This window comes from Schistocerca cancellata, chromosome 6, assembly GCF_023864275.1.
Source record: "Schistocerca cancellata isolate TAMUIC-IGC-003103 chromosome 6, iqSchCanc2.1, whole genome shotgun sequence".
Lineage (NCBI taxonomy): Eukaryota > Metazoa > Arthropoda > Insecta > Orthoptera > Acrididae > Schistocerca > Schistocerca cancellata.
The window spans coordinates 102,464,145-102,478,410 of record NC_064631.1 but is presented as its reverse complement, the minus strand read 5'-3'; the positions used below and the strand labels follow the sequence as shown (position 1 = coordinate 102,478,410).

Here is a 14,266-nt window from a genome sequence, read left to right as displayed (position 1 = left end):
TCCTTGCCGCTGGCAGTGTACATTTTATATCCTCTCTACTTCGACCATCATCAGTTATTTTGCTCCCCAAATAGCAAAACTCCTTTACTACTTTAAGTGTCTCATTTCCTAATCTAATTCCCTCAGCATCACCCGACTTCATTCGACTACATTCCATTATCCTCGTTTTGCTTTTGTTGATGTTCATCTTATATCCTCCTTTCAAGACACTGTCCATTCCGTAGCATCATCTGTATGCAAGCATTAAATGTCTCATTGATTAATTACTTTACATCCAAATTAAAGTGAACGTGTACATGGCACAGCAACTGTATTTTATGCATTATATGTGTGTTCACACAGTATTACATACATATAAAAACAGTAACTTTTCGCTTGTAAGCAGTGCCTTGCACATACCTGGCATTTCGTATGTTTATTGTAACGTGTCCTAACTAAATTTGGAATTTCAGGGAAGACTGGCACCTGCTGATAGTGAGTCGTATTGTGCCAATAGATCTGATTTTTGTCATATGTTTCTACAGGACTGAATGTCTGAAATTGTTGGTGGCAGTCACAATCTTAACTTGCACCACAGAAGCAGAACGAGCAGAATCACTAAATAAATGGATTGAGGTAGCAGTTGAGACAAAAACAGCACTTGGTAATCTCTATGGATTTTGTGCAGTGATGATGGGTCTCTGCATGCCACAGGTAACATTATCCACTACAGCAATTGCATCATATTTGTTTTCTTTTGCAGTGAAATCAGACATTAGCACAATGCAATTTGCTATAGGAAAGTACAACTTATAAAAGCTTTGTCCTTCTAACTGCTAAATTGTAATTAGGAAACAGAAAACATTAACCAGGAGACTGCTGATGTGTGAAAAACTCAAAATGAAAATATAAAATGAGATGGTTCAGTGGTGAAGACTTATGGGAGGAGCAGGATTCAGATCTGCAGCTGGTCATCTAGATTTCCTTCAAAAACAATATACACAATTTCCTTTCTTATCCTTGCTCAGCTGAGAGAGTCTTCAATCTCACATGACCACGTGAGAACACTATACACAATAAAAACAGTATGTAACTGACAGAGGTGAAATATCACAATTTATTTTTGCACCTTTGTAAAAGCACACAAAACACAAGAACAATGACACATGAACCACATGGAATAAAACAAAGTGAATAAGCAAAGAACAATAGGACAGAAGATATAAGACACTATTCTCATTCAGAAATTGTCTTTAGCTTTACATTAACTGTGTCCCTCTCCCCTCCCTACAGTAGAGCCGTATTTGTACATTCCACTCGATCAGCCCTACAAATTGGAATGTGTTCTAGTAATATTAGTGAAGTGTCTGAATGTGATGAAGTCTGTTTAGGTGAAGGCAACCTTGGACTCGCTTGTGTCGTCCTGTATAGGCATCAAATGACAGTTGTAATGTTGATCTGTAGTAACATCTCCCAGCAACAGATAGGCAGGGTTACACAATTCCAGAGAGACAATTGTGGGCTTACCACTTATTGGGGCATGTTGAAAAGTAATGCCTTTGAATTTTTGGGTGATAACTCTTGCAGCTTTTTAAATAAAACAAGTGTTATTAACTTTCGACCTCTTTGTTCTTCATGTCTGCATATTTATTTCTCAACATAACCGCCCTGGCAATAAAAACATATTTCTCCCAACAAGAGACGAAGTTTGTTGATACCATCACTTCAGAATCTTAGACTATGTTGATGGAGCCACAAACTCACCTCTGCTTACACCACTTCATCACAATCAAAGTGATGTCATCGAAGGTATTCTTTAAGTTTTGGAAACAAATGAAAATTGGATGGGGCAAGCCGGGACTGTATGGAGGGTGATCAATGACAATGAACTCAATGCATCAGATTGCTGCAGATGCCATAGCTCATGTGTGTGGTCCAGCACTGCCATGCTGAAGGGGAGCGTGCATCATGTGTCAGCAAACTCCTTGAATTCATACTTGACTACAGCATGTTGTTTCTCATGCACTGACATACTTAATTTATACACCATCATGTTACATGCTACAATTCAGAGCCCTGTAGTGGAAGAATGCTGCAAACATGTAGACATGAAGAATAAAGGTATAAAATGCTATTAACATTTTCCTTCTGTAAAAAGGTTTAAGAGTTTTCACATAAAAATTTTGAGGAATTACTTTCTATGCACCAGGTTGAAAGCACAGTTTGTCAAAGTTTCTTGATCACATTCACACATAACAAAACATGACATGCGTAGATTTTTAGGTATTTTGGGATGCTGGTGATAGGTGAGATTTAGAGATACAGAGCTTTACTTGTTGAAGAAGAAACAACGGATCACATAGAGGACATCCTTGCTATTGTAGAAAGAATGCTGATGGGAGTTAGAGGGGTTCTCTGTAAACAGATTCAGCAGCAGAAGCTACAGTGTCAGATTTAATGGCAGTTTGTCATCAATAACCTGACTATTTAAAATCTGTTGTATGTGTTAAGTCCCTGGAATTTGTGTACACCTCAAAGTACAGTGTCCTTTACACATCGGGTTGGAATGAATAATAATATCCAACAACTATTATAAACTTTGAGTGTCCAATGTGCTAATGGTAAATGGAAACAGTATATTGTCGCCATACATGTCATAAATGGTAAATTGACGTTCAACATTTGGAACCATAGGTCTGGCTGTTGTGGCATATATAGCAAAATCACAACTTTCCTACGTGTCACAAGTGACACAGTGCAGCCAATTGATGAAACGTTCATGGGCTGTACTAAACATGGCGTATCCAGTGAATATTTGTCAGTCAGAAGCATTTGAGGGTGATGATTGATAGTCATGCCATTAAATCTGCTTCCTAACTGTTCCAGTGAAATGGCTTCCATGATAACCAGCATCATGGGGTCACACTTGATGTGCTTCTCGTTATTCACTGTTATTGTAGAGCCACCACTTACGAGAAAACTACCCACCTTAAAAACAGTATGTTACTAATACAGTTGAAACATTGCAGTTTATTTCTCTATACAAAACACGATAAAAATATGATACACCAATCACATCTATTGAACCAAATGAGTGAGCAAAGAAGAACAGAACAGAAGATATCACATGTTATTCTCATTTAGTGATTATCTTTGGTTTTTGATCAACTGATTTAACACAATCACATCATAGACAATTGATTAACTTTTTACCTCCTTCTAAGTGGATGCACGAGAGTTATTAGAAAAAGGCCAATTTAAAATGATCAAGTGCAGGAACTGCAATAAATTCATAATGAACTTATGATAAAAGGAAAAATTATTATTCAGTTACTTCTGTAAAGTTTGCTGTGTTATCTTCCTCTGTGATGTAAAAACTTTGCTGTGAGAGATGTCTCACATGTTACATAAATGCCTTGCACTGCACCAACCATAAAATGAATTTTGTACTTTCTTGCAATGAATGATGATCTTCCATCGACCCTAACATACTTAGTTGAACTTCGTAATATGGGCTGCCAACCCAAACATTGTCAGTGGGATGCGGTTAGTAATCCATGAGTCAGATATACTGCAGCTTCCAATAACTCTAGCTACTGCTATGTCAGATACTGTTACCTGCTGCAGCAGATGCTGCTTTCCAGTTCTGGTAACTCTGGTAACTCTGATTGGGAAATTTTGATGACATTGTGAGACTGAAAATAATTGTTTTACAGTACCAATAGCCACTTGTCAAGTCTGTTAACTGACAGATACTCTGATTTCTCAGTGTTGAGTAACAAATCATTGTTTGAATAAAAAGAAAAACTCAGTAGAGAAAATTAAAAAATTATAGGATAGTATAGCGGGTCAGTCTTTACCTACAGTGGTGGTAGACACATATAAAAGTACAAAACACTTCTTCAGCTGTCAATTCCTTCCTAGGATATATGAGAGGTACTGATTGTGGGAGGTCAAAGAGGAATGGCAGGTCATTTAGATCCCAGGATGAGAGGGAACCACTTCATAGAGGTACTTCCAACATTGTAATCTTGTTTTTACAAGACTTGACATAATGATGCAATATAACAAAGGATGACTTCCTTAGTGTTGCAGCTGACATTGTTTTGGAAGGCATTTCTAATCAAGTGCTTGCCACAAAAAATTTTTGGTGTTGTCCTTGTGTGTGGCTACTAACCATTGCTGTTTTTACTTGTGGAGTTTTCATTTGTACTGCTTCTTTCACCTCAGCTTTTATCAGCAAAAACCAGTTAGTAATTACAAATGCCTGATGCAGAAACTGATTTTTGTAGGTTTTAAGTGCTCTTATCTTTTTGGTTTAAACTAGTTGAAAATTATTCTTTGGCTGATTGCTAAGTTGATTTTTAGAGGCTTAAGTTATTCTGTTCCCTTCATCACTATTCTTTTCAGCTTAAATTACTTTGTAATTTGTGATGGGCTTTCAACTTTCGTCTACAACTCATTTCGTCTACACATATAAATATGTTATCAGCCATTATCTCCTTTCATAATGTATTTAAATGGAGTCCTTGAACATATGATGTCTTTGCTGATGGCAGATTTGTACATATTTCTGTAATATACTTTTATGTAGTACAGAATTTGCAACACCATAGAGATGTTAAATCTGGCCAAGTCTAATGTTCAGAAAAGGCACATTTGTATGAATTATGTGGTATAAGCATTTTTTCATTTCTGTGATTGGTTTGTAAGTCTCGTCCCTATAAACACCATTCAAACCAACAAGCAGCGTGACAAAGATCATTATTTTTCAGACCTTTAATTTCAATAAAATATGTTGAGTTTGTTGTTTCATATAATGGAGCTCTGAGTTTAAACTGTATTTTTCCATCAACTCTACAGCAGTTATATTACTGTAACTGTCACTGAACACTCAACTTTTTTCGTTCTTCACTTTGTTTTCGCTTGATGGCTTGGGTACATCTACTGACTAGCAATATTTCGATATTTTGGGTTTACTGAATACCAAAGCTCATTATAAATCTAGTTTTTAATCAGATTTTCTTAGTTTTACAATTGTTCAAGATGTTCTTTGCATGTGCACTTATTTTCTTTTTTTGATATACACTTTTAGAAGAAGCACTTCCAGAGTTCAGCCTTGCTTCAAGATTGCCACCGGTTTTTCTTTTATTTGGATTTCAGTTTCTAATTTTCCAACTGTCTCCATCAGAAATTTATTTTCTGAAACAAATATTTTCACCAGTCCTCTTTTTGAACTGAGTCCATGTTCCATACCATTTTCCGTTCCTTCCCTTTTGGTTATTTCACTAGAAAACACACACACACACACACGCACACACACCAATAACTTTTCATTTCACTTTTGATCTTACATGTGTTAATAACTTTTTGTTTGAGCTTTTATTTTGTGGCCATACCACTGAAGGTTTTTTTCCTCATTATGCGTGGATAGAATGTCTGTGCTGCACCATTTCCTTCCTGTTATACTTTGGAAACATTCTCACTTTTAATCTACTGAAAACTGAGAGTGCCCTACTATACATGTTACCACTGTCTGCCATCTTTTTTGAACACCTGCCCTCCAGTCAAAAAATATTTATTGAATGACATCATATTCATAAACACCATATACCTGGACCACTATTTTATTCGTCAACACCTGGCTATGTCTGGAGTAAACCCATTATCAACAGCCAAATGCAAAAATTTGTAGAATTAACTCCTTACATGCAGGGCCCAAATATTTCTTAACTGTTCCACACTGGTAAAAGCTAAACAATTCCCCTCTTACGTATACTGCATATAATGGCCAATTAGCCTTACTTTAGCACAAAGAAGAATAAATTGCATTTTGATAATTTGAGCTATTGACATTATTATTATTATTATTATTATTATTATTATTATTATTATTATTATTACATGTCTTGTGGGAAATATAGTGAAACTTGAATGAAAGGACGAACTTTCTGATGTTCAGCTCTTCATACTCTACTTCATAGGAGCTCTTGTTGCTAATTTCATTCTGTATAATGTAATTCATATTAACATCATAGTATGCTATCCAGTCACATTAATCTGACCCCCTGTCAAAGGCCTGAATAACCACCTTTTGCTCTGCAGACTGCAGGAAGAGAGTCAGTGAGATGCTGGAAGGCACCAGCAGGGATTTGGAGCCTGGCCAACTCCACTGCCATGGCCAGCTGCACTAGCTTTCTCAGTTGAGGATCTGTGGCACAAACAGCTGACAGAGGTGGTCCCACAGATTCTTGATTGGATCTAAATCCAGGGAGTTTGGTGACCGTGGGAGTATGGTAAACTCATCCTGGTGCTCTTTGAACCGAGCATGTGCACTGCAAGTTCTGTGACACACTGCATTATCCTGCTGGTAGATGCCATCGTGTCGAGGAAAAACAAACAATGTGTAAGGGTGGAAATGGGTCCCAGGAATGGATACCTACTTGTGTTAATCAATTGTGCCTTCCAGAATGACGAGATCACTCGGGAAATGCCATAAAAACATTCCCCAGACCATAAGCCTCTGATGAGCCATCTGTGTGATGGAGCATATAGTGTAATTCATCTGAAAAGGCCACTTGTTGGCATTCAGTGGATATTGAGTTGCAGTACTGTCATGCACATTCCAGTCTTCACTGCCAATGAACAACATTCAGCATGTGTACATGAAACAGGCATCACCTACAGCGAGGCCAATACACGGCAATGTTTGCTGAATGGTCATTGAGGAGACACTTTTGGTAGCCCCTTGGTTCATCTTGGCAGTTAGTTGTTCAACAGCTGCATGTCTATTTGCCCATACACATTTCCGCAACCGTCATTCGTGCCTGTTGTACATGGTCGATGGAACACCAGAGTTGCCTTAGCACCAGTTTTGGATAGTGCCATTTGGCCGTGCATGGTATACGTGAACCACAATGGCATGTGAATGGTTCAGATGTATCCATTTCTGAAATTCTTCCACCATTTGCCCAAAAGCTAATGATAATGCCCCTCTGGACATCAGATGAATCACTCTGTTTCCACATTACAGCAACTGAACTATCATCTACATCCTACCATCAAGCTCTATATACCTTCCACTGCTAGTGCTGTTACCTGCCCTCTGTGAGCATTTTATTGCATGCTGACAATGAACCCAGACAGTGGTGATATTAATGTGACTGGACCTTGTATTAATATTAACATTTATTATGTCTGCTGTTATTTCTTACAGATAAATCTATGGTTACATTTTGTGATCCTTTCTTCACATTTGTGTTGCAATGGAAAACTGTTCTTCCTGGCACAAAGTTTAAAAGGGATCATACAAATTCATTGCTAAAAGCACTTCTCAAAGAGGTGAAATAAAATATGTCTGGCAGACAATTGAAGACCTTTTATTTAGTAACAGAGATTATCACCATATAAAAGGAGCAAAATCATCTGAATTGTGTGATGTATCAATGAGTAATATGTGCAGATCCCAATGAAGTGCTGTTTTGTAGTTGATAGATGGTTATTTTACAAGTGCCAATGATTTTCAAGTGCCCACTAAAATCTTTTGGCACTGCCCCCATGACACACACCCATTCACAGATAATGTTTTCATCTGAAGCAAAACATCATATTTCATGTAATTTGCTGCCTAATACAGAATGCAAACTTTGTAAGTTCTTCAGCTGAATTAGAGGATTGTGGCCAAATATTGGGATACATATCTTTTGCTTTTTCATGTAATGTGGTAAACAACTGATAATAAAAATTTCCTCAGTACTATAGTTAAATAAAAATGTATGATCACTGTTTTGTTTTCCAGATTCAGAGGCTGTCCTCAACGTGGCATGTTCTGCGACAGAAATTTACTGATAGTGCTTTCAACTTTGAAGCAAAGTTACGACCTACACTGAAAAGCATGAATGAGTGCACAAATCCACAGGCACCAAACACAACAATTCCACATTTGTTACCATTTCTTTTGCTGCAGGATCGCACACTTGAAGATATTCTAGGTAAGTGTCTTTTGTTTCCACCCACCCATAATCGGAAATAGATGAAATCACTAGCCTGAAATTACTACCTACCTTGAGATTTTGATTCATGGAATGAATAACACTCCTTTATATGCATGTCATGTGATTACTGCCTTCAGTTTGCACCAGATTTTGGTAGCTGCTATAGTTGTCTTCACCAGGTGCTATGAGCAGTTGTGTTGGTTATTCTCAGTGACAATACAATGTAGCAACTACTGTGCATTTCATTTTACAATCAAACTTGATTTCTCAGTACTAGCAGTACTCTGCCTTTTTGTGTGTATATATATAAGATGGTGTGACTTACCAAACGAAAGCGCTGGCAGGTTGATAGACACACAAACAAACACAAACATACACACAAAATTCAAGCTTTCGCAACCAACGGTTGCTTCATCAGGAAAAAGGGAAGGAAAGGGAAAGACGAAAGGATGTGGGTTATATATCTGTCCTTTTTCCCCCTAAGGTAAGTCTTTCCGCTCCCGGGATTGGAATGACTCCTTACCCTCTCCCTTAAAACCCACATCCTTTCGTCTTTCCCTCTCCTTCCCGCTTTCCTGATGAAGCAACCGTTGGTTGCGAAAGCTTGAATTTTGTCTGTATGTTTGTGTTTGTTTGTGTGTCTATCAACCTGCCAGCGCTTTCGTTTGGTAAGTCACATCATCTTTGTTTTTAGATATATTTTTCCCACGTGTTTCCCTCTATTATATATATATATTTTCTGGGGGGGGGGGGGGGTGGTTTATCAGTGGTGCTTTGTAGGAAAAGCAACAACTTGTGACTTGACTATTTTTAATGCATTTGGAGCTAAATATTGTATATTTATTAAAATTAGGTGTCCATGGAGATTTATCATGTCTTTCATCACAATTATGTTAATAGTGTCCATGCACCAGCCCTCTATATGCAATAGCCACCAATTTGCACAGTTTCTTTCAAAATCTCTTAACAATTTACTCAGGAAATACATGAAAACTGAGAGTAAACAACTTTGTAACCAACTTCAATGAAATTTGGAACATTTTCTGTAACATAGAAAGTTACCCCAAGTCAGATATTAAAACTTTTTCTTAGGTACGTTTATTCACTGAGGTAGACTCGATATCCAATAATGTACTCAATCATTAGAGCTCGGAAATTTAACATCAATACTGTTCGAGCTCCAAATTACTTCTAGTAATAGGAATAAATGGTTTTGTTAATTAGTAATACAAAGCTTAATAACTGCAGAATGTACAGTAATGCAAAAAACTTGTTTGATGAAATATTTTTGAAGTTGCCAAAATGTTTTGCATCATTCAATACATTTGTAACAAAAGTGATAGAAAATTGGACTGGAGAAGAATGTCAGAAAGTGCTATTTAAGAATGAAACATGATAATTAAATCATTTTCCTTCCATAAAAAGAAAGAGAGAAGTATGGCATTGGAATAAAAGACTTTTGTAAAATGATGTTTCTGACTGCCAAGGAAATTTCATCAAGATAAAAAGGAAGTCATTAATACAAAAGACTGTCCTTCAAGAAGCCAGAATAGAGGCAGCTGGACTGCCAATTGTAGCACATTTTTCAAAAATCATATTTCTTCAGTAAATGCAGTAAAAGGTACAAGACAACACGATGGGTATAATTGAAGTCTTTATTCAAAAGTAATCACTAAAGGCCTGAGGACAACTATCCCACTGTTTCATGAGCTGTACTGAACCAAACACATGGAAGACACAGTCTGCCTCCGGTAGCTGAGTGGTCAGCGCGACGGACTGCCAATCCTAAGGGCCCGGGTTCGATTCCCGGCTGGGTTGGAGATTTTCTCCACTCAGGGACTGGGTGTTGTGTTGTCCTAATCGTCATCATTTCATCCCCATCAACGCACAAGTTGCCGAAGTGGTGTCAAATCGAAAGACTTGCACCAGGTGAGCGTTCTACCCGACGGGAGGCCCTCGTCACACGCCATTTTCATGGAAGACACAGGGCGACATGTCCAGGATGCAGGGCAGATGCTCAAGCTGCTCCCATGTGAACTTGGCAGTTAGCTTCTGTGTGACCTGGAAAATGTATGGATATGCATTATTGTGGTGCAGAATCATTCCTTCAGTGTGCAGGCCAGACCATTTGCTCTTGATGGACTTACCTAAGCTGTGTGTCACAGTACACTTCACTGTCAATGATTTTTCCACACTTGAGGAATTCAATGTGTATCAGACCTCGAGTGTCAAATATGATGTTGATCATTATGCCTGCTAAAGGCACAGTGAATAGTTTTTAGGGGGAGGTGATGACACATCTCCACAACCACCCCAGACACTACATTCATATCTTTAGATGACTCATTATGTTGTCCCAAACTGACAAATTTCAACCGGTTTGGTTGTTACAACATTTCATACCTTTTCATTTGAACACTCCTTATCTTATTATTATATATACGGAATAACAGACATATGATGTATTTTACTGAAACGTATGACTTATTTTACTGAATCATGTTTGTATTTAGAAACAAGTGTTGTACAACTGGTATTACACATGGTATGTTTGACACCACCAAGAAGTTTATTCTGCAGAGATGGGAACTTGCCCTCCAACACTTCTTTGCATCTTGAACATATCTTCATGACCTACTGCTCCCCCCTCCCTCTTTTTTTATTGTACTTAATATACAAATAATTACTGTTTCTTCCCAATTACTAATTGAATTATTTATTTCTGTTCTCTCTAATTTATATTTATTTCTCATTCTGCCCTTGTCTTTGAACTGATGCTGGCTCAGTGCTGACCAATGTAGCATCTGTGACCTACTTTCTGACACCTGCCCCTTCATTGTTGTCTACCCTTGACTTACGGCTGGTACCTCTAATACTGGGGTCTGAGTGGTTAGCCCTTACTTTTTAACCTTTCCCAATCTATCTGTCTGCCCTTTTAGTGCCAAAAGCTAGGAGATGTGTAACTTTCACTTTTATATGAGTCAGTAGGCAGTGTTGTCCAGCAATTCTGTCTAGCAATTTATTAGTTTTCTACGTCTTTTCTTTATTATTTAACCTGACCATTCAGCTGCAACTAAATTTGGATCTGAAAGTAAATCATTCATTTCTTATTCGGAACTAGGGTAATTGAAAACTTCTTCCAGTACTGCGCCAGTGTGCGAATAGTGGTTTAGCTAACACAGTCCAGGATGCCAATAAATACAGAACTATTGAAAATTACAGATTGTTCATACTCCAGCAACTCTGTGACAGCACAACACAGACATCCTTCATTATGTAATTCAGACAGATCATCAAAGAGGACAATAGGCAAAGTTTTATCCTTATTCATTTACAATTGATATTGAAAGAAGGTGCACAATGAGTATGAGCACAAATTTTCACTCGCAGCAGGTGCCAGACTCAGGTGCCACCTGACTAACTGCCAACAACAGTAAACTGATTGTAAATAGGCACAGTGACGAAGACTGCTAAAATATTAAAGCTTTCAGACAAAGTCCATCTTTGACAGTAGAAAACACATACACACACATTCACACAAGCACAACTCATCACACATGGCCACTGTCTCAGGGTGTTGGAGCTCAACTGTGACCAAATGTGATGGAGCAGCAGTCTGTGGGGATGAGTGCTTGAGTAAGGCAGAGGCATGAGGTGAGGAAGAGAAGGGACACCAGGATACAATTGGGTAAATATGCTAGTGCTGCCTGGCAGAGTGTGCAGGAACTTGGTTGGGAGAAGACAGGGCTGTTAGGTGTAGTGTGAGGAGACTGTGCTGGGGTAGGGGGGAGTATAGAAGGGGAAAGGACTTGTAAGTATGTTGGCAGGATAGAAGGCCTGTATAATACTGGAGTGGAAGAAGGGAAGGGGACGGTTAGCTGGGAGACAGAAACTACCAAATGTTTAAGCTGGGGGCTACAGTAATGAAGGATATGTTGTAGTGAGAGTTCCCAACTGCCCAGTTCAGAAAAGCTGCTGTTGGTAACAAGGATTCAGATGGCATGGGCTGCAGATCAGTCATTAAAGACAAAGCACATCATGTTGGGTGATATTTTCAACAAATGGGTGATCCAGCTGTGTCATGGCCACAGTTTGATGGCAGATAGACAGCTTGTTAGCGGTCATACCCATCTAGATATCAGAACAGTGGTTGCAGCTCAGGTGGTAAAATCATGTGGCTGCTTCCACACATGGTCATGCCTTTGATGGGGTAGAAGATGGCAGTGACAGAAATGGAATAGATGGTAGCGGGGTGATGTATGGGACAACTCTTGCATCTAGATTTATTGTAGTGATATAGGGAAAGGGTTTGGGAGCAGTGATGGATTAGATACAAACAAGGATACTGCATAGGTTTGGTGGGTGGCAGGAATACCACTGAAGGATAGTAAGAGGATATTCCTCATTTCAGGACATGATGACAAATAGGTGAAAAGATAGGTGAAACCCTGTCAATGAATGTGGTTTACGTGCTCCAGTCCTAGGTGTTACCAAGTCAAGAGAGCAATCTTCTTTGTGGCTGGACAGTAGGCATTTTGGATGTGATAGGTGACTGGAAAGACAGAATGTAGGAGATCTATTTCTGGACAAGGTTGGGAGGATAGTTTCAGCCAGTGAAGGTCTCCACAGGACCATTGGTGTATTTGGAGAATGGTCACTCATCACTACAGATGCTGCCACAAAGTAGCACTCCTCTCACGGGTCAATGCCTTCCAAGACTGAAGCATCTAAGCCACATTCTCTGCCAGAGCTTCTGCTACCATTTATCATGCCTTGAACTGAGGAATATCCTCCCCACCACTCCCATGGTGGTATTCCATTGCCCACTGAGTATACAAAATGTACTTGTCTGTCCCTACTCCACTCCTTCCTCCAACCCCTTGCTTCATGACTCATGTCTCTGCAATAGACTTAGATGCAAGATCTGTCCCATACACTGTCACTTCCACTATCACCTACTCCAGTCCTGCCACAGGCATCTCTTACCCCATCAGAGGCACAACCACCTGGGAAAGCACCCATGTGATCTAACAACTAAACCACAACACTGTGCTGTTTTCTGCGTGGAAATGACAACTAGAAAGCTATCTATCAACATGAATGTGGCCAAGAGACAGCTGGACCACCCATTTGCTGAACATGGCATCCAAGACAATGTGCCTCACTTTTACGACTGCTTCACAGCCTGTGAGCCTGTGCCATCTGAATTCTTGGTACCAACAACAACTTTCCTGAACTGCACAAGTGGAAACTCTCCCTCATCCTTCGTTCCTGTAACACCCTGGCCTAAACCTTTGCTAGGCCATGTCTCCCACCTAATCATCCCCATCACTATCCCCATCCCCTTCCCCTTCCCTTCTCCCATTCCAGTACGACACAGGTCTTCTATTCCGTCAACACACCTAGAAGTCCTCTCCCCTTCTATATTTCTCTCATTCCCCCACAGCACTGTCTCCTGACCCTGCACCTAACAGCCCTACCCCGTCTCAACCAAGTCTTGCACATTCTTCCAGACAGCACTAGCATCTCCTCCCACCAGTATCCTGGTGTCCCTCCTCCTACCCACCTCATGCTACCTCCTTACCTCACTACGCATCCTAGTAAATTGCTCCTTTAGATTAAGTCAGTATCATCCAATCATGAGGCCAGTCTAAGCATATTTGCCTATTTCTTTTTTAGTCTACAGTTTCTTGTCATAATATCATTATCATCATCATCATCATCATCATCATCATCATCATCATCATTTAAGACTGATTATGCCTTTCAGCGTTCAGTCTGGAGCATAGCCCTCCTTATACAGTTCCTCCATGATCCCCTATTCAGTGCTAACATTGGTGCCTCTTCTGATGTTAAACCTATCACTTCAAAATCATTCTTAACCGAATCCAGGTACCTTCTCCTCGGTCTGCCCCAACTCCTCCTACCCTCTACTGCTGAATCCATGAGTCTCTTGGGTAACCTTGCTTCTCCCATGCGTGTAACATGACCCCACCATCTAAGCCTGTTCGCCCTGACTGCTACATCTATAGAGTTCATTCCCAGTTTTTCTTTGATTTCCTCATAATAATTTCAGAAAAATTCCTGACAGTTGTAACAATATGTAAGTTATGCATTTTGTCCAGAACGAACTGTTATTAACATGTGCCAGCGAAAGATATATCTTTTCTCATCTTTCTGGGTAATGATATAGTCGTTTAACTCGCATAAGAGGTGACAAAGACATTATTACTTTGATGTTACTCATATTCATACAACAAACAACAAATGTTGAATGTCGACCATTGACAACT

General features: G+C 39.3%; 1 protein-coding gene across 1 annotated transcript in view; it reads left to right on the top strand.

Moving 5' to 3' along the window:
* The window catches only part of LOC126088171 (SH2 domain-containing protein 3C), a 1,167,763-nt gene that overhangs the window by 1,148,838 nt on the left and 4,659 nt on the right, over positions 1-14,266 (top strand). Inside the window, exons 12-13 of the mRNA XM_049906294.1 lie at positions 525-693; positions 7,778-7,970. Of these exons, the coding sequence (XP_049762251.1) occupies positions 525-693; positions 7,778-7,970 (362 nt within the window). The remainder of the gene's footprint in view (positions 1-524; positions 694-7,777; positions 7,971-14,266) is intronic.